The sequence below is a fragment of the Oncorhynchus keta genome, chromosome 35 (assembly GCF_023373465.1).
Source record: "Oncorhynchus keta strain PuntledgeMale-10-30-2019 chromosome 35, Oket_V2, whole genome shotgun sequence".
Taxonomy (NCBI): Eukaryota; Metazoa; Chordata; class Actinopteri; order Salmoniformes; family Salmonidae; genus Oncorhynchus; species Oncorhynchus keta.
In genome coordinates this window covers 18400965-18424267 of record NC_068455.1, presented here as the reverse complement: position 1 = coordinate 18424267, position 23303 = coordinate 18400965, and the positions used below count along the sequence as shown (strand labels likewise).

The window sequence follows — 23303 nt, the reverse complement described above, 5'->3', positions numbered from 1 at the left end:
TAACAAAATGTGGAAAAAGTTGAGGGGTGTGAATACTTTACAGATGCACTGTATATACATGACAAGAAGACTGTGTGGACTGAAAATGTTTTGTGTTAGTTTACAACATCCCCCCCTCAATTTGCAATGTCTGCCCTAACTAATGGTATCTTTGTAAATGAATCTCCAGATACCACTGTCACCTAGTGGTATCTGGAACTTGTCATTTGAGTGTACCATCAAACGTGTTTTCACTTTGAACTAAATATACCCTGGGTTGTATTGATTAATGCACACAAGTTTCTTATTGGACAAATCCACGTAGTCCCTGTCTGCTTCCTTCCAATTGATTCTGTTTGGTTCCTAGTCATTTCTTGTGGACAGACGCACATAACATAAATAGTATTGTAGCAAAATAGTCGAGTACCTGGTGCCAGATTTTCGTTCTGGGCTGCCGAGGTTAGGGTTTCTAGTGAATATGACCCTAATGTTTTTGTTTGGTGTCCCCTGTCTGACCACAGGTCTCTCTTTCAAATTGTCACACACACATTCCATTGTTGATGAGGGCCAATGAAACCTGAGAGCGAAAAAACACTGGAGAATAAACACTTTATTAGCAAGTTTTTGTGGACCCAGAGCTCAAAAGCATAATTAGTGTAAAGCAGAATATAAATAAATCCACAAATTCATAGATACACACTTGACTACGGAGTGCCATAGGGTCAGAGCCAACAGCAATAAAGTCGAGTGAATTTAAAAAATCTACAGGTTGCCTTTCTTTCCACTACACACACTCTGTCTCTTGTTGGCAGGGAAAGCCTGGCACTAGCTGTGTTACTTAATGCTTGGCATATCAATGACCCTGGTCAAAGCGGAAGAGGGGTCACTCTCACAACGACAACAGGCTGATTCATATGAGCAGGGTGTCATTGACTTTGGAGTTTGAAAAGTGGTACATTTAGACTGCTGAATTTGATACTATAACCACAACTTTTGCTCTGTATATAGCATTGATAATTACGATAATATATTTTATTTGTCGGACACCTTTCAGGGCACTCAAGGACATCTTACATTAAAAGTAGGCCTAGATAAAATCAGGTGCCAATCAAATTGTATTTGTCAAACATGCGCCGAATACAACAGGTTTAGACCTTACTATGAAATGCTTACTTACGAGCCCTTAACAAACAATGCAATGTTTTTTTTTAAATAAGTAAGAAGCATTTGCTAAATAAATGAATGAAAAAAATAGTAGCACAATAAAATAGCAATAACAAGGCTATATATAGGGGGTACCGGTAACGAGTCAATGTGCAGGGGTACGGGTTAGTCGAGGTAATTGAGGTAATATGTACATGTAGGTAGGGGTAAAGTGACTATGCATAGATAATAAACAGAGAGTAGCAACAGTGTATGTGAAGAGTGTGAATGTATGTGTGTGCGTAAATATTAATGTGTGTGTTGGAATGTCAGTGTAGTATGTGTGAGTGTGTAATTAAAGTCCAGTGTACATCGAGACTGTGCAAGAGAGTCAGTGCAAAACATAATAACAATAAAATAAGTGGGTCAATGCAAATAGTCCGGGTAGCCATTTGATTAACTGTTCATCAGTCTTATGGCTTGGGGGTAGAAGCTGTTAAAACTTCTTAGGGCTATGGTCTATTTTCCTGAATTTCCACCTGACTGATATGCCAAAAGTAAACTGCCTGTTACTCAGGCCCAGAAGCCAGGATATGCATATAATTGGTAGCCCTAGATAGAAAGCACTTTGAAGTTTGTAGAAATTGTAAAATAATATATGAGACAATAACACAATTGATATGGTAGGTGGAAATCCAAAGAAAAAACTAACGGAAATGTAAATATTTTGAGGACCCAGGCTCTTATAATGGAAAGCTATGGGTCCTATGCAATTCTAGCTCCCAGATTGCAATTCCTATGGCTTCCACTAGATGTCAATAGTCTTTGTTTAAGTTTTCAGGCTTGTTTCTTCCAAAACAAGGAAGAATTTGGAGTTTTGGTATAGAGTCCCAGTGGAAAATCAGTCTGTCCGTGCGTGACGAAGACGAGGCACACCTGCTAATTTGACTTTTCTATAGAACATACTTCTTCCCGTATTAAATTTGATAGTTTAATTACATTTTAAGCTACCTGAGGATTAAATAGAAACGTTTGTCTTGTATAGTTTGACTTGTTTGAACAAAGTTTAGGGGTAGCTTTTTGGACTCCTTTGTCTACATGTTGAACGAGTAGATCACTGAACTCGATGGCGCCAACTAAACTTCCTTTTTGGGATATAAACAAGGATTTTATCTAACAAAATGACCATTCATGTTGTAGCTGGAACCCTTGGGATTGCAAACAGAAGAAGATTTTCAAAAGTAAGTGATTTATTTAATCGCTATTTGTGATTTTATGAAGCCTGTGCTGGTTGAAAAATATGTTGATGTAGGGCGCCGTCCTCAAACAATCGCATGGTATGCTTTCGCTGTAAAGCCTATTGTAAATCGGACAATGGAGTTAGATTAACAATAATTTAAGCTTTTAACCGATATAAGGTACTTTTGTATGTTCATAAATGTTTCATACGATTATTTATCTGAATTGCGCGCCCTTCAATATCACCGGATGCTGTCGACAGGTGTCCAGCTAGCGGGATGCCTAGCCTTATTAAGGAGTCTTTTAGTCCCAGACTTTGCCTCACAGTTCCGCTTGCCATGCTGTAGTAGAGAGAACAGCCTATGACTTTAGGGCCTTCCTCTGACACCGCCTGGAATAGAGGTCCTGGATGACAGGAAGCTCAGCCCCAGTGATGTACTGGGCCGTACGCACTACACTCTGTAGTACCTTGCTGTCGGATGCTGAGCAGTTGCCGTGCCAAGCAGTGATACAACCAGTCAGGATGCTCTTGATGGTGCAGCTGTAGAAGTTTTTGAGGATCTGAGCTACCTTTCCAAATCTTTTCAGCCTCCTGAGGGGGAAAATGCGTTGTCTGCCCTCTTCAAGATTATGTTGGTTTGTTTGGACCACGATAGGTTCTTGGTGATATGGATACCAAGGAACTTGAAGCTCTCGACCTGCTCCATAACAGCCCCGTTTTGGGGATGGGGGAGTGCTTGGCCCTCCTTTTCCTGTAGTCTACGACCAGCTCCTTTATCTTGCTTACGTTGAGGGAGAGGTTGCCAGGTCTCTGACCTCCTCCCAATAGGCTGTCTAATCGTTGTCGGTGGTCAGACCTACCACCGTCCTGTCGCCGGCAAACTTAATGATGATGTTGCAGTTGTGCGTGGCCAGGCAGCCATGGGTGAACAGGGAGTGCAGCAGGGGACTAACCGTGTTGAGGGTCAGTGAGGTGGATGTATTGTTGCCTACCCTCACCACCTGGGGGCGGCCTGTCAGGAAGTCCAGTTCCAAAGGGAGGTGTTCCGTCACAGGGTCCTTAGTGCCCTCCAAGCTCATCTCTAAGCTATGGCAGGGATCATCAACTAGATTCAATCGCGGGCCAATAAAAATAAATATCCTGACTGGATGGTCTTATGTCCAACAATGAAAATTCACCCTAAAATATATATATTTTTAAATTTATTCTGAAAACTACATTTGACACGCGGGCGGCCCGTTGGGGAACCCTACACTATGGTGTTGAACGCTGATCTGTAGTTAATGAAAAGCATTTTCACGTAGGTGTTCCTTTTGTCCAGGTGGGAAAGGGCAGTGTGGAGTGCAATAAAGAGTGCATTATCTGTGGATCTTTTGGGGTGCTCGTCAGATGTGGCAGGGCTTGAAAACTATTACGGACTACAAAGGGAAACCCAGACGCGAGCTGCCCAGTGACACAAGCCTACCAGACGAGCTAAATGCCTTTCATGCTCACCTCAAAGCAAGCAACACTGAAGCATGCACGAAAGCACCAGCTGTTCTGGATGACTGTGTGATAACGCTCTCAGTAGCTGATGTGAACAAAACTTTTAAACACCAAGCTCCTGGGCCAGATGGATTACCAGGACGTGTACTCAAAGCATGCGCGGACCAACTGTCAAGCGTCTTCACTGACATTTTCAACCTCTCCCTGACCGAGTCTATAATACCTATATGTTTCAAGCAGACCACCATAGTTCCTGTGCACAAAGGAGCGAAGGTAACCTGCCTAAATGATTACCGCCCCATGGCACTCACGTCGGTAGCCATGAAGTGCTTTGAAAGGCTGATCATGGCTCATATCAACAGCATCCTCCCAGACACCCTAGAACCACTCCAATTCGCATACCCCCCAAACAGATCCATAGATGACGCAATCTCAGCTGCACTCCACACCACCCTTTCTCACCTGGACAAAAGGAAGACCTATGTGAGAATGCTGTGATATCAGCTGATGTACGAAGGGCTATATAAATAAATTTGATTTGATTTGTTCATCAACTACAGCTCAGCGTTTAACACCATACTGCCCACGAAGCTCATCACTAAGCTAAGGACTCTGGGACTAAACACCTCCCTCTGCAACTGGATCAAAGACTTCCTGGAGGGCCTCCCCCAGGTGGTAAGAGTAGGCAACAACACGTCTGCCACGCTGATCCTTAACACTGGGGCACCTCAGTGGTGTGTACTTAGTCCCCTCCTGTATTCCCTGTTCACCCATGACTGCGTGGCCAAACATGACTCCAACACCATCATTAAGATTGCTGATGACACAACTGATCACCGACAACGATGAGATGGCCTATAGGGAGGAAGTCAGAGAACTGGCAGTGTGGGGTGCCAGGACAACAACCTCTCTCTCAATGTGAGCAAGACAAAGGACCTGATCGTGGACTACAGGAAAATGCGTCCGAACAGGCCCCCATTAACATCGACGGGGCTGTAGTGGAGCGGGTCGAGAGTTTCAAGTTCCTCAGTGTCCACATCACCAACAAGCTATCATGGTCCAAACATACCAAGACAGTCGTGAAGAGGGCACGACAAAACCTTTTCCCCCCCTGGAGACTGAAAATATTTGGCATGGGCCCCCAGATCCTCAAAAGGTTCTACAGCTACACCATCGAGAGCATCCTGAACGGTTGCATCACCGACTGGTATGGCAACTGCTCGGCATCTGACCATAAGGCGCTACAGAGGGCACTGCGAACGGCCCAGTCAAGCTTCCTGCCATCCAGGACGTATATAATAGGCGGTGTCAGAGGAAAGCCCATAAAATTGTCAGAGACTCCAGTCACCCAAGTTATAGACTGTTTTCTCTGCTAGCGCACGGCAAGCGTTACCAGAGCGCCAAGTCTAGGACCAAAAGGCTCCTCAACAGCTTCTATCTCCAAGCCATTAGACTGCTTGTACACTGCTGCTACTCACTGTTTGTTTGTTACCTATCCAGTCACTTCACCCCCACCTACATGTACAGATTATCTCAACTAGCCTGTACCCCTGCTCACTGACTCAGTACCGGTGCCTCCTGTATATAGCCTCGTTATTCTTATTGTGTTACTTTTCATTATTACTTTTTATTTTTGCCTACTTGGTAAATATTTTCTTCTTCTTGAACTGCACTGTTGGTTAAGGGCTTGTAAGTAAGCATTTCACGGTAAAGTCTACACTTTCAGCGCATGTGGCAAATAAAGTTTGATTTGATTTTGACTTGGACAAATAGGCTAGCATTTTGTCAGTCCACACTGAATAGAGAAACAGAGCGATATTCCGTTTGGATTCCAGGCTTCGAATTGGCAGTTTTAACTTTGCCCACTCTTAATCCTCTCTTGTCACTCCACACTATTTCCTCTTCCCCTTTATCCCATCTCTCTCTCTCTCTCTCTCTCTCTCTCTCTCTCTCTCTCTCTCTCTCTCTCTATCTCTCTCTCCCTCCCTCTAACTTAATTCCAAAGTCGCTTTATTGGCATGGGAAACGTGTTTACATTGCCTAAGCAAGTGAAATAACAAAAAAACAGCAACGAAAAAACCAATAAGACTTTAACACAAACTCTCTCTATATACAGTACCAGTCAAAAGTTTGGACACACCTACACATTCCAGGTTTTTCTTTACTTTTTATATTTTCTACATTGTAGAATAATAGTGAAGACATCAAAACTACGAAATAACACATATGGAATCCAGTTGTAACCATTTTTTAAAACAAATCTACAAATATTTTATATTTGCCACGACTCCTACCGAAGGTGGCTCCCCTTCCCGTTCGGGTGGCGCTCGGCGGTCGTCGTCACCGGCCTACTAGCTGCCACTGATCTTTTCCTCCCCCTTCTTGTCTGTTTATTAGTTACACCTGTTGTTAATTAGGTTTATTAGTTGGGCTTTATTAGCCAGCCGGCCCACCTGCTGGGTGTGCGGGATTGTTTTATGTGTACTCATTGTACACGCCTGTATGTCACGGTTGTTCGTGTACGTGAGTTGTTTTTGGAACTGTTTAGTTCCCCTGTGTTTTAGGGCATTTGTTTTGAGTGGCGTCTGTTTTCACCTGGTCGGTGTATAAAGAAGTAGCGCTACTCTGAATTCTCTGTCTCCTGCGTCTGACTCCTTCCTCCACTACACCCCGAGCATTACAATATTTGAGATTCTTCAAAGTAGCCACCCTTTGCCTTGTTGACCGCTTTGCACACAATTGGCATTCTCTCAACCAGATTCATGAGGTAACCTGGAATTAATTTCAATTGACAAATGTGCCTTGTTAAAGTTAATTTGTGGAATTTATTTCCTTCTTAATGCGTTTGAGCCAATCAGTTGTGTTGTGACAAGGTAGGGTTGGTATACAGTTGAGAGCCCTTATTTGGTATAAGACCAAGAACATCTCAAATAAGCAAAGAGAAATGAGTCCATCATTATTTTAAGACATGAAGGTCAGTCAATCCGGAAATTTCAAGAACTATGAAAGTTTCTTCAAGTGCAGTCGCAAAAACCATTGAGCGATATGATGAAACTGGCTCTCATGAGGACCCCCACAGGAAAGAAAGACCCAGAGTTACCTCTGCTGCAGAGGATAAGTTCATTAGAATTACCAGCCTCAGAAATCGGCAATTAACTGCACCTCAGATTGCAGCCGAAATAAATGCTTCACAGAGTTCAAGTAACTGACACATCTCAAAGGCATCTGTTCAAAGGAGACTGCGTGAATCAGGCCTTCATGGTCAAATTGCTGCAAAGAAACCTCTACTAAAGCCACCAATAAAAAGAAGAGACTTGCTTGTTGCAAGAACACGAGCAATGGACATTAGACCGGTGGAAATCTGTCCTTTGGTCTGAAGAGTCCAAATGTGTGATTTTTGGTTCCAACCGCTGTGTCTTTGTGAGACGCAGAGTAGGTGAACAGATGATCTCCGCATGTGTGGTTCCCACCTTGAAGCATGGAGGAGGTGTTATGGTGTGGGGGTGCTTTGCTGGTGACACTGTCAGTGATTTATTTAGAATTCTGCAGCAATATGCCATCCTATCTGGTTTGCGCTATCATTTGTTTTTCAACAAGACAATGACCCAACACACCTCCAGGCTGTGTAAGTGCTATTTGTCCAAGAAGGAGAGTGATGGAGTGCTGCATCAGATGACCTGGCCTCCATAATCACCCAAACTAAACCCAATTGAGATGGTTTGGGATGAATTGGACCGCAGAGTGAAGGAAAGGCAGCCAAGTGCTCAGCATATGTGGGAACTCCTTCAAGACTGTTGGAAAAGCATTCCATGACGCTGGTTGAGAGAATGCCAAGAGTGTGCAAAGCTGCAATCAAGGCAAAGGTTGGCTACTTTGAAGAAGTTTAACACTTTTTTTGGTTACTACATGATTCCATATGTGTTATTTCATAGTTTTGATGTCTTCACTATTATTCTACAATGTAGAAAATAATAAAAATAAAGGAAAACCCTTGAATGAGTAGGTGTGTCACAACTTTTGACTGGTACTGTATATATATACTGTATGTTTTTTCCATGTCAACTGAACACATCTTGTGAGTCTGGTTGGATAATGGATTTCAGTATGTGATCATGAGTGAGTATTAAATAACCTGGTATTCCTTATACATTCATTGAAATACTGTTTAGATGAATTTGCTTTAGAGAAGACAATGTCTTACATTAGCAAAACCTTACATTCAAATAGAAACCTTTTAAGACTTTAACACAACAATTAAATCAGCATTATATTACCTTAATGAAAGAGGTAGACCTATAAGTGCCACCATTGATAACAATTAGACAAAAGTTAGACATCAATATTCCTTTGTTTTAGTTGCAATCACTTAGGACACAGTCAGGAATAAATTCAATGGACTCTCATTTCTAGGCATCTACGTAGTCTGAGTTCCCACATATCACCCCCGCGTCCTCGTAATGGGCACAGTTATGCATACCTACGCCTGTGTGTTGACAGCCCAGCAGGCTCTCCTCTGTCCCCTCACACTGTACATCATCCAGAAGAATCCGGAGACTCTTCCCTTCTCCGAACTCCGAGTGCTTGGACGCCTTCAGGGCGAACCGGAACCCCAGCTGTCGACAAACCACTGCTGCGTTTTTTGTATTCCACAGGTCATCGCACACCGTTCCCCACTCCCCGTTGGCGAAGATCTCCACCCTCCCCCGGTCATCCCGCCCCTGCTCGTCCCCCGCAAGTCTCACCACCCCATTCTGTGGCACAGCTGCTGATGCCGACCCACTCTCTAACCGATGCTTGCCCTTCTTCCTGCGATTTTTCCGTCGTGTGTGCCTGGGTGGTTTGGTTGTGGTTGTGGTTGGAGGAAGTGTGGTGGTGACAGCGGCAGCCTCTTGCTCCTTCAGAATATCCATGAGCTCCTGAAGCCAGTCCTTGTCGGACTCGCTTACTGCAGACTCAGTGGGATGGGATCTGACGGGCTCTTCTTGCGGGGAGAGATTTGGTCGCTTGGTCGGTAGTTCAACTCCTGTTAATGCTATAGAATATAAGGATGGACAAGCCTAATGTATAGTTGTGGGAGATTAGGTTTGAATTAGCATGTATGCCTATCTAACAGTGTAATAAAAGTTTAATAGCAATCTGGCATTCTCAAAGGTCTAAAAACATCTCTCAAATTACTTCATGATCTGTGAATTGACGATGAAGTGAATAATTTATTTGAAGCAGTGAGATCTAGTGTTTCACTGACATAAGTGCTTGATTGAGCAAAGGAGGCAAAATAAAACAAACAAAATAAAAACAGACAGACAGACAGACAGACAGTTGACAGCCAGCATACTCACTTTCCTTTGGTTTGAATTTGATGAGCTTGCTCTTCACTCTGACAGGCAGCGGGTCATAGTGGCATTGTCTTGGCGGTGCCCGTCTAAAACAGACAAAAGACAAAAAGAAAAGTCTTCAGCAGGGAAGACAACTAAATCAGAGGGTGAGTAGTCAGAGGTTTGCACCAGTTTCATCAGACTCTGTTGAGACCTTGGCTCTTTAGATGTATTTGATTAGGTTTCAGCTGGTCTCTTTGCCAAAATAAGACTGAAGGCCTATTCTACTCTTCCCTTTCCAAACATTGCTGTGGTAGAGACTAATTAAAATCAGCTTCGTGAGTGAGAGAAAAACAAATAACTTGACACAATCGTATATAGTGCAGCAGCCAACAGAGAGAGAGAAAGAGCAAGAGAGAGGGAGTGTGAGAGAGAGTTTCACACCGCTTCTTTCACCTAGAACTCTGGTGAAAGGGAGGGTGAGCCAACCTCGACAGAGGGTAAGAAAACCTCAACAATCACCAAATCAGAGAAAGAATACTGTTCATCAGCAGTGTTGCTATAAGAACACAGAACACACAGAGACTGAATTGACCATAGAAATCACATTAAGAACTACAGGCACATTCTTCCGATTTAAAATAACCAGATCAGTAATCATGAATTGATGCTCAACATGTTTCACAGATTTGTTTAGTCTTTGTCTCTTTTAAAAATAGTGTCTATGACAGTGTTGCTAGGCTTCTGCCATCTTCAAGAAAAGAGCAGTTGGCCACTAAACTTATTTTTTTATTTAACTAGGCAAGTCAGTTAAGAACAAATTCTTATTTTCAATGACAGCCTAGGACAGTGGGTTAACTGCCTGTTCAGGGGCAGAACAACAGATTTGTACCTTGTCAGCTCAGGGGTTTGAACCTGCAACCTTGCGGTTACTAGTCCAACACTCTAACCACTAGGCTACCCTGCCGCCAAACAGCGGCAGGGTCAGGCTGTTGAAATGGCAGATTATGGCTTTAAATCCTTACCTTGAGGGATCCACCAGTTTGTAAACCACACCGGTGGGAGATGTGGCACTGGGCACTCCAGTTGACATGAAGTATAGTTCTCCTGTTGAGACAGAAAAAATAAATGTCACCTTCAGTCATTTAAAATCTAGCTAGTTTCCTGGACTTGATTTGATTCTCTAATAAGCATGGTTTTTAGTCCAGGACTAGGCTTAATCTTGGTTTGGGAAAATGGCATAATGTCTGCAGTCTAGAGATCTGATGCTTAAAAAAAACATTTCCATTGCCTGTGACCAAGGGCAAACAAAAATATCTTTAATGTGACTCCTCCTACCTGCCTCGTCCTCCGCAAATGAGATGATGTACTGGTAGTAGTTGTTGATTAAGCCAGGGAAGGCACAGGTCAGACCCATGCCCATACAGATCTCATGGTAGTCCCACTGACCTGTGTTCTTATTCTCCTGGAGGGTCATCATACGCCTATAGGGAAGAGACTCTACATGTTAGAATTTATTACATGTTTCTGTTTGCTTTCCTTACAGGCTATATAAGAAAACATAAAACACAACCTTCTGAATATATATATATATAAATAAAACACCTGCTATACAGTATAAACATCCATAAACCCTTTTAGGATTTGGATTGAACTTAAAATGATGAACACGTACAGTAAGGATCCTTACCCGCTCATAAAGTCTCCAAATATGTACATGCCGTTCAGATTGGGGTATTCACAGCCTCTGTACACATAGCCACCAGTCACAGACTTGCCCATCTTGTGAGGGTAGGCATAGATGGGGAGTACATCATCTGGAAGAGAACAGAAGTAGGAGATAAGAGACTTCGTGCAGAGCCAGTGATTTTCCAGAAATCCTGATCTGGATGATTCCCGGATTTCCTGCTTATTCCCTTCTGAGCACTTCCCTTCTAAGCACATAATGACCCTGGAGACCGGGGTTCAATCCCCACGTCACGTCCACCCTTCCCATCTCTTCCCACTCTGGTTCCATTACTGTCTAAGGATAAATAAAGAACAGTTCAAAATAAAAACAGCTGAAAGAAATCACAGAACAAAACACACCGTGACCCACCCACAGGATTCCAGCATGATGATGAGCATTGGAGTTGGCTACACAGCACAAACTCATCTTTCCTTCCAGTTCTCTGCTGCCAATGACTGGAACGAATTGCAAAAATCATTGAAGCTGGAGACTCATATCTCCCTCACTAACTTTAAGCATCAGCTGTCAGAGCAGCTTACAGATCATTGCACCTGTACATAGCCCATCTGTAAACAGCCCACTTAACTACCTCATCCCCATATTGTGATTTTTTTGTTGTTGCTCCTTTGCACCCCAGTATCTCTGCTTGCACATTCATCTTTTGCACATCTATCACTCCAGTTTTTAATTGCTAAATTGTAATTATTTCGCCACTATGGCCTATTTATTGCCTTACCTCGCTAATCTTAATTCATTTGCACACACTGTATATAAACTTTTCTATTGTGTTATTGACTGTAGGTTTGTTTATTCCATGTGTAACTCTGTGTTGTTTGTGCCACACTGCTTTGCTTTATCTTGGCCAGGTTCCAGTTGTAAATGAGAACTTGATTTGAACTTGTTCTCAACTAGCCTACCTGGTTAAATAAAGGTGAAATAATAAATAAATATTGGATTCGGCTAAACTACAGGATGCCAGCAAGAAAATTAGCATTGGAGTTGGCTATACAGCACAAACTCATCTTGGATTAGGCTAAACTACAGGATGCCCACCTAGAGAGCTGTTGGTGCACAGCTTCTTGTCATAACAGGAGAACCCCTCTTTGGCCCTCCAGCCGTAGTTCTTTCCCTTCTCTATGATGTCGATCTCCTCAAACTTGTTCTGTCCCACATCCCCGCAGAAGATGCGTCCCTTGCCCTCCTTAGTCAGGGGGTCCCCCCGGTCCACAGAACACCTCCATGGGAGAAACAAGAACAAGTCGACCAATAAAACAACTTAAGTGTGGCCTAGGTCTAGCGGTCTACCGTGTCGGCATAGGTTTGAATCTGACCTACTTCCCTTTGACACAACCTCTATCTTTCCCCACTGTCATCCTCTCTCTATGTGTTCAATAATGTCAGAAAATACCTTTAAAAAATTAAGTAATTACACAACATATATATATATATATATATATATATATATATACTTAAATAATTACAACTAGTTTACACTTTATAACTAAGTTATTACTTATTTATTCAATGCACTAATGTAAACTCTTACCACACTTTTTTAGTTGTCAGTGTAATGTTTCATGAATGAAAGCATATTACGTTGTAAAGTTGTGGGAAAAAGGAGCACCTCCACATGTTGCGCACCCCATAAGCATAGACCTCAGGGCGCGCCCCGCGCTCATGCACGAACGGGTTGTCAGAAGGGATCCTGTACAGGGGACCTCTGTCGTTGTCATCAACATCGATCCGGAGAACTTTGCCTAACAGGGCTGACCTGCAGAAGACAGCAGAATTAATGTGGAACATAACACTCTGTCTTTCTGTAAGTATGATTACTGATTGTCTTTGTAGTTTTAATGTTTTTTAAAAATGTAAATAGAAGTAACGTATTACTAGCAACAGTGTTAATGTTAACAGCTGTAACTAATTGTTCAAGTTATATGATTCAATGCGAGTTCCACAAGTTTTCCTCTCTTCTCTCACTTGTTCTGAGAGTTTCCATATTTCCCAAAGGGGTCACCAGCCATGCCCCCGTCTCCAGTGAAAATGTACAGGTAACCGTCATCAGCAAACATCACCATTCCTCCGTTGTGATTGGACGCAGGCTCGTCAACCTCCAGAATGATCCTGAGAAAGCACAGAGAAATCAGTGTTAGAAAATCATACATTAAATGTATTGGCATAGATTTTGTTTGAGCAAAAACCTCCCATTTGTTTGAGCAGAAACCTCCCATTGAATTTCTGTGCAATGACACAGACACCTTTTGGTAACATGATACCTCGCCGGTCCATGCGTTTCTAGACTCTCAAAATAGCAACGTTCACAAGAAGGCGATAGCAGAGATTTTTCTGTTGTCTTTCCATTTGAGTTGGGCAAAGAAGAATCATGTAATGTTTTCAATTTGAAAGAAAACCAACTGCATATTTAAGGAATAGCTAGGCCTATGTAATGAACGTTTAAGTTTGATTTACATTACCTTGTTTTGTGCCTCCCTTTAGGCTGTAGATATATCTGCTAGCAGCTTGCTAGCCAACTGGCCATAAACAGCAAGAAAGCTAGCCTTTTAGCTTCCCACATCTCCTCCATATGAAATAACAAGATTTATAAATAATTAGCACTGGCAAATATTCTTATTGTCTACTCGCCAGTGTAACCTACAACATTATCCCAATTTGATATGAAGTTTCAATGTATTTTCTCCCATATCAACTAAAAATAGAATGTCATCATGTCATGGCGAAATGGCACATGGCTACCAGCTGTTTTTACCATGTAGCATTAGTTATTACTTCTCAACAAATTACATTTTGGGGGGGATTCTACACTGAACAAAAATTTAAACGCAACATGTACAGTGTTGGTCCCATGTTTCAAGAGCTCAAATAAAAGATCCCAGAAATGTTCCATATGCACAAAAAGTGTATTTCTCTTAAATGTTGTGCATAAATTAGTGAGAACTTCTCTTTTGCCAAGATAATCCATCCACCTGACAGGTGTGCCATATCAAGAAGTTGATTAAACAGTGTGACCATTACATATGTGCACCTTGTGCTGGGGACAATAAAAGGCCATTCTGAAATGTGCAGTTTTGTCACACAACACAATGACATAGATGTCTCAAGTTGAGAGAGCATGCAACTGGCATGCTGACTGCAGGAAAGTCCACCAGAGCTGTTGCCAGAAATGTAATGTTATTTTCTCTACCATAAGCCGCCTCCATTGTCATTTTAGAAAATTTGGCAGTATGTCCAACCGGCCTCACAACCCCAGACCACGTATAACCATGGCAGCCCAGGACCTCCACATCCGGCTTCTTCACCTGCATGATCATCTGAGACCAGCCCTCCGGACAGCTGATAAAACTGTGGGTTTGCGCAACCAAATAAAACCGTCTCAGGGAAGCTTCTCCGCGTCCTCGACCTGACTGCAGTTTGGCGTCATTACCGACTTCTGTGGGTAAGTACTCACCTTCGATGTCCACTAGCATGCTGGAGAAGTGTGCTCTTCACGGATGAATCCCAGTTTCAACTTTACCGGGCAGATGGTGTCGTGTGGGAGAGCGATTTGTTGATGTCAATGTTGTGTTCAGAGTGCCCCATGGTGGGGGTGGGGTTATGGTATTGGCAGGAATAAGCTATGGACAATGTACACAATAGCATTTTAATGATGGCAATTTGGATGCACAGAGATACTGTGAAAAGATTCTGAGGCCCATTAGCTTGCCATTCATCCGTTGCCATCACCTCATGTTTCAGCATGATAATGCCTTTACTGGCCAAACGCTCTAACCACTAGGCAAAAAGCAGCAGTAAAATAACAGCAGCGAGGCTACAGTATATGCAGGGGGTACTGGTATAGAGTCAATGTGACTTTAGAGTCAATGTAACTTTTTGAGGATCTGAGGACCCATGCCAAATCTTTTCAGTCTCCTGAAGGGGAATAGGCTTTGTCGTGCCCTCTTCACAATTGTCTTGGTGTGTTTGGACGATGACAGTTTGTTGGTGATGTGGACACCAAGGAACTTGAAGCTCACAACCTGCTCCACTACAGCCCCGTCGATGAGAATGGGGACGTGCTCCATCCTTCTTTTCCTGTAGTCCACAATCAGCTCCTTTGTCTTAATCACTCCCTATAGACTGTCTCATTATTGTTGGTGATCAGGCATACCACTGTTGTGTCATCAGCAAACTTAATGATGGTGTTGGAATCGTGCCATGCCATGCAGTCATGAGTGAACAGGGAGTACAGGAGCGGACTGAGCACGCACCCCTGAGGGGCACCCGTGTTGAGGATTAGCGTGGCAGATGTGTTGTTACCTACCCTTACCACCTGGGCCCATTAGTAAGTCCAGGATCCAGTTCCCGAGGGAGGTGTTTAGTCCCAGGGTCCTTAGTTTAGTGATGAGCTTTGAGGGCACTATGGTGTTGAACGCTGAGCTGTAGTCATTGAATAGCATTCTCACCTAGGTGTTCCTTTTGTTCAGGTGGGAAAGGGCAGTGTGGAGTGCAATAGAGATTGCTTCATCTGTGGATCTGTTGTGGCGGTATGCAAACTGGAGTGGGTCTAGGGTTTCTGGGATAATGGTGTTGATGTGAGCCATTGCCTTTCAAAGCAATTCATGGCAACAGCCGTGAGTGCTAAGGGTCGGTAGTCATTTTGGCAGGTTACCTTAGTGTTCTTGGGCACAGGGACTATGGTGGTCTGCTTGAAACATGTTGCTATTACAGACTCAGTCAGGGGCAGGTTGAAAATGTCAGTGAAGCCACTTGCCAGTTGGTCAGAACATGCTTGGAGTACATGTCCTGGTAATCCGTCTAGCCCTGTGGCCTTGTGAATGTTGACCTGTTTAAAGGTCTTACTCACATCAGCTACGGAGAGCATGATCACACAGTCGCCTGGAACAGCTGATGCTCTCATGCATGCTTCAGTGTTGCTTGCTTCGAAGCGAGCATAGAAGTAATTTAGCTCGTCTGGTAGGCTCATGTCACTGGGCAGCTTGCGGCTGTGCTTCCCTTTGTAGTATGTAATAGTTTGCAAGCCCTGCCACATCTGATGAGTGTCGGAGCCAGTGTAGTATGATTCCAGGCTCATAGCAAAGGGTCTGAATACTTATGTAAATAAGGTATTACCGTTTTTTAGATTTAATACATTTGCTAAAAATTCTAAAAACCTGTTTTCGCTTTGCATTATGGGTATTGTGTGTAGATTGATGAGGATAATTTTAAAAAATCAATTTTAGAATAAGGCCCTAACGTAACAATATGTGGAAAAAGTCAAGCGGTCTGAATACTTTCCGAATGCACTGTGTATATATATGTATGTGTATATATAAATATACAACAATAGACAAATATAATGCTAATATTACATCATGCTCATAAATGTAGCCCAAACATTCATTCTTTGTAACAATTAGATATTTCAAGCTTTAATCTAGTAGCTAGCACATCTTGATCATGTGTTGTTCCTTCTCTCTATCTAGAAGCAATCAGTTACAACTAAAAAAGTCAGATTGAGGCCTTCAATCAAACTGAAGACAGAGAAATATGTGTGTACCAGGTCAAGGCTTCTTGCACGGATGGTTTTGAGATGTCAGTTAACAATAATTAATTTTGCAAAAATGATATGAATTGCCATATTAGGCATAACTCAATTTGATGTTGCTTTTCTTCCACCCAAGCCTTATACACCTGAGTAAGAAGGAAGAGACAACTAGTAGACAACTGTCTCTAAAAAAGGAAGTTACAGTCTAGATTGAATATCATAATTAGTTGATTAGTTTGAATCAATTGTTTTGAGACTTGAAATCTTGTGTACTGTGGTTCTCTAGGAACAGTTGGCCACACATTTAAAGGTAGATTGTGTAGGCTTAAGTCCCAGTTTATGCTAGCTACATTGTCTGTTTATATAGCATTTATGAAAGGCAGAAACATTGTTTCATTGCTGAAAAATACATAGAATGACAGTTTTAGTTAGAAGCATAGCAACATCAAGGCAACTTTGTAACAGCTGACCTCGTTTTTACAAAGCCAAACCCGCCCGCCCATTAGCTGCTGTGTCTACCTTTTAAGATGCCAAAATAGAAAATGTTTTCAGTATCCTAATTTAGTTTTAGTTTTGTGTTTACTGATTGTTTCAGTGCATACATTCAACAAGCTTTGGACGAAGGACTTCCACAAGACTGCCATCTCCAAAGTTCACTCAAAAGGGCAATAGTTCTGAACTGGGTTTGATTTAGTTTTTGTTGTTTTAATTATTAAAATGTTGTTTATTATCTTTTAAACTTCCATTGGTTGAAAGCTATTTCTCAGTTAACACTTGGCTCATGACAATTATGTAGTTGCCCCTTTAAATATTGTAAGGTCAACATGCCCATAGTGTTCACATTTCTCTCATGTAAATGTTGTAGCTACATAAAAATATTAAATCAACAATTTATTTGGGAAATATCCAGTCTTGGCTGTTTTCTTCATTAGCATGCAGACTATTTCAAGTTGTATTTGATTTATTTTTATCTGTTAAGACATTGAATACATGTTTAGTATATTTAGTACATTTCATATGTTTAGTTCTCTGTGAGAAGCAAGTTCATTTAAAGCGATATGTGATTGGTATATGTAGATACAATATTTCAATGTTGTTAACACACAGTAACCAAAAACCGGATCTAATTTGCATATTCATATTGAGTTTGCAGCAAATTTGCAGCATACAGTAGAATGCTTGCCACGAGTTTCCCAGAATTGTTTGCGAGAAGTTCTCAAGTTGACGCAAATTTGCCGCAACAGTTTACCACACAATTAACAGCATGTGAAAATGTGAGCTTGCTCAAAGGTTTGCAGCAACAGTTTGCCAGAAGCTGTTTTTTTCTGTAAGGGCTGCCTCCGTCGTGTGCAGACCCCTTTACAGAACATGGAGAAAAAGAATGATCATGATGTGTGCAAATGGGGTAATGCGCATTCAGCAGCCATTTTGGGGGGCAGAACACAACACACTGCACATACTGTGGGGCAAAAAAGCATTTAGCCAGCCACCAATTGTGCAAGTTCTCCCACTTAAAAAGATGAGAGAGGCATGTAATTGTCATCATAGGTACACTTCAACAATGACAGACAAAATGAAAAAAAAATCCAGAAAATCACATTGTAGGATTTTTAATTAATTTATTTGCAAATTCTGGTGGAAAATAAGTATTTGGTCAATAACAACGTTTATCTCAATACTTTGTCATATACCCTTTGTTAGCAATGACAGAGGTCAAACGTTTTCTGTAAGTCTTCACAAGGTTTTCACACACTGTTGCTGATATTTTGGCCCATTCCTCCATGCAGATCTCCTCTAGAGCAGTGATGTTTTGGGGCTGTTGCTGGGCAACACGGACTTTCAACTCCCTCCAAAGATTTTCTATGGGGTTGAGATCTGGAGACTGGCTAGGCCACTCCAGGACCTTGAAATGCTTCTTACGAAACCACTCCATCGTTGCCCAGGCGGTGTGTTCGGGATCATTGTCATGCTGAAAGACCCAGCCATGTTTCATCTTCAATGGCCTTGCTGATGGAAGGAGGTTTTCACTCAAAATCTCACATGGCCCCATTCATTCTTTCCTTTACACGTCGTCCTGGTCCCTTTGCAGAAAAACAGCCCCAAAGCATGATGTTTCCACCCCCATGCTTCACATTAGGTATGGTGTTCTTTGGATGCAACTCAGCATTCTTTGTCCTCCAAACACGACGAGTTGAGTTTTTACCAAAATATAACTATTTTGGTTTCATCTGACCATATGACATTCTCCCAATCTCTTCTGGATCATCCAAATGCTCTCTAGCAAACTTCAGATGGGCCTGGACATGTACTGGCTTAAGCTGGGGGACATGTCTAGCACTGCAGGATTTGAGTCCCTGGCGACGTAGTGTGTTACTTATGGTAGGCTTTGTTACTTTGATCCCAGCTCATCACTAGGTCCCCCCGTGTGGTTCTGGGATTTTTGCTCACCGTTCTTGTGATCATTTTGACCCCACGGGATGAGATCTTGCGTGGAGACCCAGATCGAGGGAGATTATCAGTGGTCTTGTATTTCTTCCATTTCATAATAATTGCTCCCACAGTGGATTTCTTCAAACCAAGCTGCTTACCTATTGCAGATTCAGTCTTCCCAGCCTGGTGCAGGTCTACAATTTTGTTTCTGGTGTCTTTTGACAGCTCTTTGGTCTTGGCCATAGTGGAGTTTGGAGTGTGACTGTTTGAGGTTGTGGACAGGTGTCTTTTATACTGATAACAAGTTCAAACAGGTGCCATTAATACAGGTAACGAGTAGAAGACAGAGGAGCCTCTTAAAGAAGAAGTTACAGGTCTGTGAGAGCCAGAAATCTTGCTTGTTTGTAGGTGACCAAATACTTATTTTCCACCATAATTTTTCAAATAAATTCATTAAATCCTACAATGTGATTTTCTGGATTTCTTTTCTCATTTTGTCTGTCATAGTTGAAGTGTACCTATGATGACAATTACAGGCCTCTCATCTTTTTAAGTGGGAGAACTTGCACAATTGGTGGCTGACTAAATACTTTTTTGCCCCACTGTAACTGTACCTCTCAGACCCGTGGTCCACCACGTTCATGTCGCTGGGAGAGACGCGGAACTCGCTGATCCTGATCCTCTCATCGAAGCCAATCTCCACAGAGTAGTATACATACAGCTTCCTGTTGTACTTGTAGTTGGGGTGAAAGGTCATGCCCAGGAAGCCCCTCTCATCCCCCTCCCAGGGCGACGTCAGAACGGCCTTGGTGATGTTCAGGAACGGCTTCTCCAGCTTGGAGCGGTCGGGTAGGTACGTCCACACCAGACCCACCTACGATACGATAATAACTTTATTACGGATATTCATTTTTGTAAGGCCAACATATACATACAAAAATTCACAAAATCAATACACTATAGGGCGGTCTCCAGGATGCAGATTAAACTTTTCTCCATTGAGCTTATTTTTGAAGGCCAGGTCAGGACAAGGTCTAATCTGTGTCTGCACGAGAAACCGCCCCTATTATACCACAATGCAATACAAAAACTGTTAAAGGAAAGTGAGCACACACACCTGCTCTGCTATAAAGAAGCGGTGTGTTCCGTCGTTGGCGTAAACCATGGCCAGGGGGTTCCGCAGGCCATTGGCTATTTCCTCCAGGCAGAGCTGCAGGCAACCCTCGGGGTCGGCCCGGACCCGGCCCAAGTTCTGTGTCAGCTGTTCGTTGCTGAGGAGGTGTGTACAAAAGTTTTTTAATTGAATCAATTAAACTGTACAGTCAATAAGAATCCCATAAAAATGTTAAACATTTGCCCTACCCCACCCCCAATTCCAAGCAAACCCTTGGAAGCCCCACCTGAGAAGGTGTGGGTAACAGTAGTCTGGGTCCTCCAGCTCCAGGTGCTGGCAGAAGCGGTCCTGGTCCGGCTCGGCTTCGGCTAGCTGCGGGTCATCGGAGAGCAAGGTGATGGTGGAACGGCATTTGAGCCAGAACTGTGAACAGTAGTCAGGGCACAGGCCAGGGAGGGTTCTGATAGGGGTGCTGGGGTCCTCAGCATCAAAGAGGTGAGCTGCATATGGAGAGCATTCCTGAAGGAGGGGGAAAAGAAAGGGAATGGGGAAGGTGGAGAAAATGGAGAAGTGAGAAGGGAGTCAGGGACCAACCAAACTCTTTCATTTGGGCAGCCCCTCTGTCATATTATTCATTTTGCCTGGTTCTGTGAAGCACATACACTTTCGATTTGAGGAGATACGCTTGTTATGACAACATGCATCTTAGCAGTTTATGTTTATTTCTCTCAAATTTTGTGCACAAATTAGTTTACATCCCTGTTAGTGAGCATTTCTCCTTTGCCAAGATAGTCCATCCACCTGACAGGTGTGGCATATCAAGAAACTGATTAAACAGCATGATCATTACACAGGCGCACCTTGTGCTGGGGACAATAAAAGGCCACTCTAAAATTGTCACGACTCCCACCGAGGGTGGCTCCCCTGCCTGTTCGGGGGCCGCTTGGCGGTCGTCGTCGCCTCTCTACTAGCTGCCAACGATCCATTTATCCTTTTCTGTTCGTTTGGTCTTATTGCTTGCACCTGTCGCTTATTTTGTTTATTGATCATGTCTATTTAAGCCTGTTAGGCCCGCCTATTTTTGTGCGGGATTGTTTTCTGTTAGTCAGGGTGTACGTGTTTGTGCTCCTGTCTGTTTGTGCTCCTGTCTGTTTGTGCTCCTGTCTGTTTGTGCCCCTGTCTGTTTGTGCCCCTGTCTGTTTGTGCCCTGTGTTGGGTCAGACTATTTTTCCATCTATCTATCTATCGCCTATTGTTTTGGGCGTTCGTTTGGGAAACCAAATAAAGACGGTTTCCCCAGTTCCTCTGCTCTCTGCAATTGACTCTGCACTCACCACTCCAGGCGATTGTGACAAAAATGTGCCCATCAATATCCAGCAACTTTGTACAGCTATGCCCCTACCTTTTTTAAAAATGTGTCTGTAACCAAAAGATGCATATCTGTATTCCCAGTCATGTGAAATCCATAGTTTACAGCCCAATTTATGTATTTTAATGAACTGGTTTCCTTATATGGGCTCCCGGGTAGTGCAGCGGTCTAAGGCACTGCATCTCAGTGCAACAGGCGTCACTGCACAGTACCTGCTGGTTCGAATCCAGGCTGCATCACATCTGGCTGCGATTGCCAGTCCCATAGGGAAGCGCACAATTGGCCCAGCGTCGTCCAGGTTTGGCTGGGTAGGCCGTCATTGTAAAAAAGAGTTCGATCCTAACTGACCTACCTAGTTACATAAAGGTTATAAACTGTAACTCAGTAAAATGTTGCAATTATATTTTTGTTCAGTGTTGCTAGATAGTGTGGCAAGAAGGGTGACAGCACTCCAAAAAAATGTACAACAAGAATATGCCTCTACAAACATCCCGAGACTTGCCAAGAACAGATGGATGACGTAATTCTGAAAACAACCGAGTAACGACCTTTACCCGCGCTTTGCTTACCTGGCAGAGAAGGTCCTGCACGTACCCAGCACAGCTGGCGTATCCATAATAGTCGAAATTGTCCATGATCTTATAGAATTTAGCCATCAATTCCTTGTCCTTGGCAGAGTCGCAGCAGCCGAAGTTCCTGTACATTGCGCAGAACTGGAGATCATCTTGAGGCTTGAAGGGGGGCTTGAAATCCAAACATTGTGGGTGTAAGAACACAGGTGCTATAAAAAATGCCAACAAATATAACCGAATGAACGGTGAGTGCCAAACACGGCCGAGTAAATCACAACAATACAACATTCTGACGTTACTTCAGATCATTTAAAGTGCCCCACTTGAACCTCAGAAATGTGTGCAAACCAGCAAAAAAAAACGAGGCTCCCTCCGGTTCTACAGTCCCGTAGACGCCTTGTGTGTTTGAGAGAGAGCGATCGGTTCACTTTGCTCTATTTCTTTAATAATCAACTTTCGACGGAATACAGTCCATTTAATTTGTTATTCCACCGCGCAAGACATTACGTCGTCTCCGTATCTTTGTAGGCTAGTTTCGAGTTCTCGTGCTACCGGTCCCGGCCCAGTCTTAAGAAAGGCAGCAGAGTATTTTGCTGTCTGCTTCCTCCGTTTTGTAAGTGTGCTTGATCGCAGACGTAACTCATCTTTGCTCCACTATTACTATTCATATCCCCTATCTGCCTTAATACCCGCACAAAACACAATAATAGGGGAGGAAGTCATGGTAACAGTCCTGTCTGAGACAGTTGTGTTTTCAGACAGGCATCAAAACATTGAGAAAAGGCCTAATGCAATAAACAGAAGACAAATCCACCGGAGTTTTTCTACTTCTGTGGATGACATCAATTGGTGTTTGTTCTTAGGAGATGCTCTTGGGAGATATGACTTCTGTGACTGTCAGTCAATTAACTCACTCTTGTATTATTCTAAAAATACATTCACTCATTTAGATATGTTAATACAGTATTAATATAGCTAAATTAGATAATGTATTATTATGTTCCACATGAATGCAAATAATATATATTTCTAATTCCACACCAATAATTGTATTTCTTTGATAGAACCATTTCGTTCTAGCGTTTATTTATATTTGGTCCGGATATTTTCTGGATTTTTTAAATAAATTATGGATCGTATGCATGAAGAGGTTTTGCAACAATGTAGCCTAGAGTGTTTCATGGTGGAATAAGACATTTATGCAACTGCCTTGTTGCAACATCGTTGCAGTTTTTGGTGCACTGTTGTCTTTGCCACTAGATGGCAACCGGTTCACACAATATTCTTGTGGCCCCAACCCATGGCCTCACAACTTGTTAGACTTTAGTAAACGATCAAACTTTCACATTATTGTATCATTATTTTATTATTGGTCATAATATTTA

General features: G+C 42.7%; 1 protein-coding gene across 2 annotated transcripts; it reads right to left on the bottom strand.

The window, feature by feature from the left end:
- Positions 1-571: 571 nt before the first annotated feature.
- On the bottom strand, positions 572-22710 carry LOC118368088 (HHIP-like protein 1). Of its 2 annotated transcripts, none has more exons than XM_035751849.2 (12): positions 21916-22710; positions 20264-20496; positions 19981-20134; positions 19478-19737; positions 12872-13015; positions 12516-12662; positions 11945-12126; positions 10853-10979; positions 10501-10646; positions 10188-10269; positions 9187-9269; positions 572-8870 (listed from the first exon to the last, which is right to left on the bottom strand). In XM_035751849.2, exons 1-12 carry the CDS (start codon positions 22204-22206, stop codon positions 8254-8256), a joined length of 2466 nt encoding a protein of 821 aa, XP_035607742.1. In that variant the 5' UTR covers positions 22207-22710; the 3' UTR covers positions 572-8253. The 2 variants fall into 2 exon arrangements, with proteins under 2 accessions (XP_035607742.1, XP_035607741.1); XM_035751848.2 differs by having other exon boundaries at positions 572-8879; positions 21916-22708.
- Positions 22711-23303: the final 593 nt, after the last annotated feature.

Bases quoted from the DNA above. Each gene is read 5' to 3' on its own strand.
- LOC118368088 (XM_035751848.2), bottom strand. From the start codon at position 22,206: ATGTTGTATTGTTGTGATTTACTCGGCCGTGTTTGGCACTCACCGTTC. The intron at 13,016-19,477 runs GTACAGTTACAG...GTGCTTTCTCAG, and splicing joins GTGGACCACGGGTCTGAGAG to GATCATTCTGGAGGTTGACG. The intron at 9,270-10,187 runs GTAAGGATTTAA...TGTCTGTTTTAG, and splicing joins AAACTGGTGGATCCCTCAAG to ACGGGCACCGCCAAGACAAT.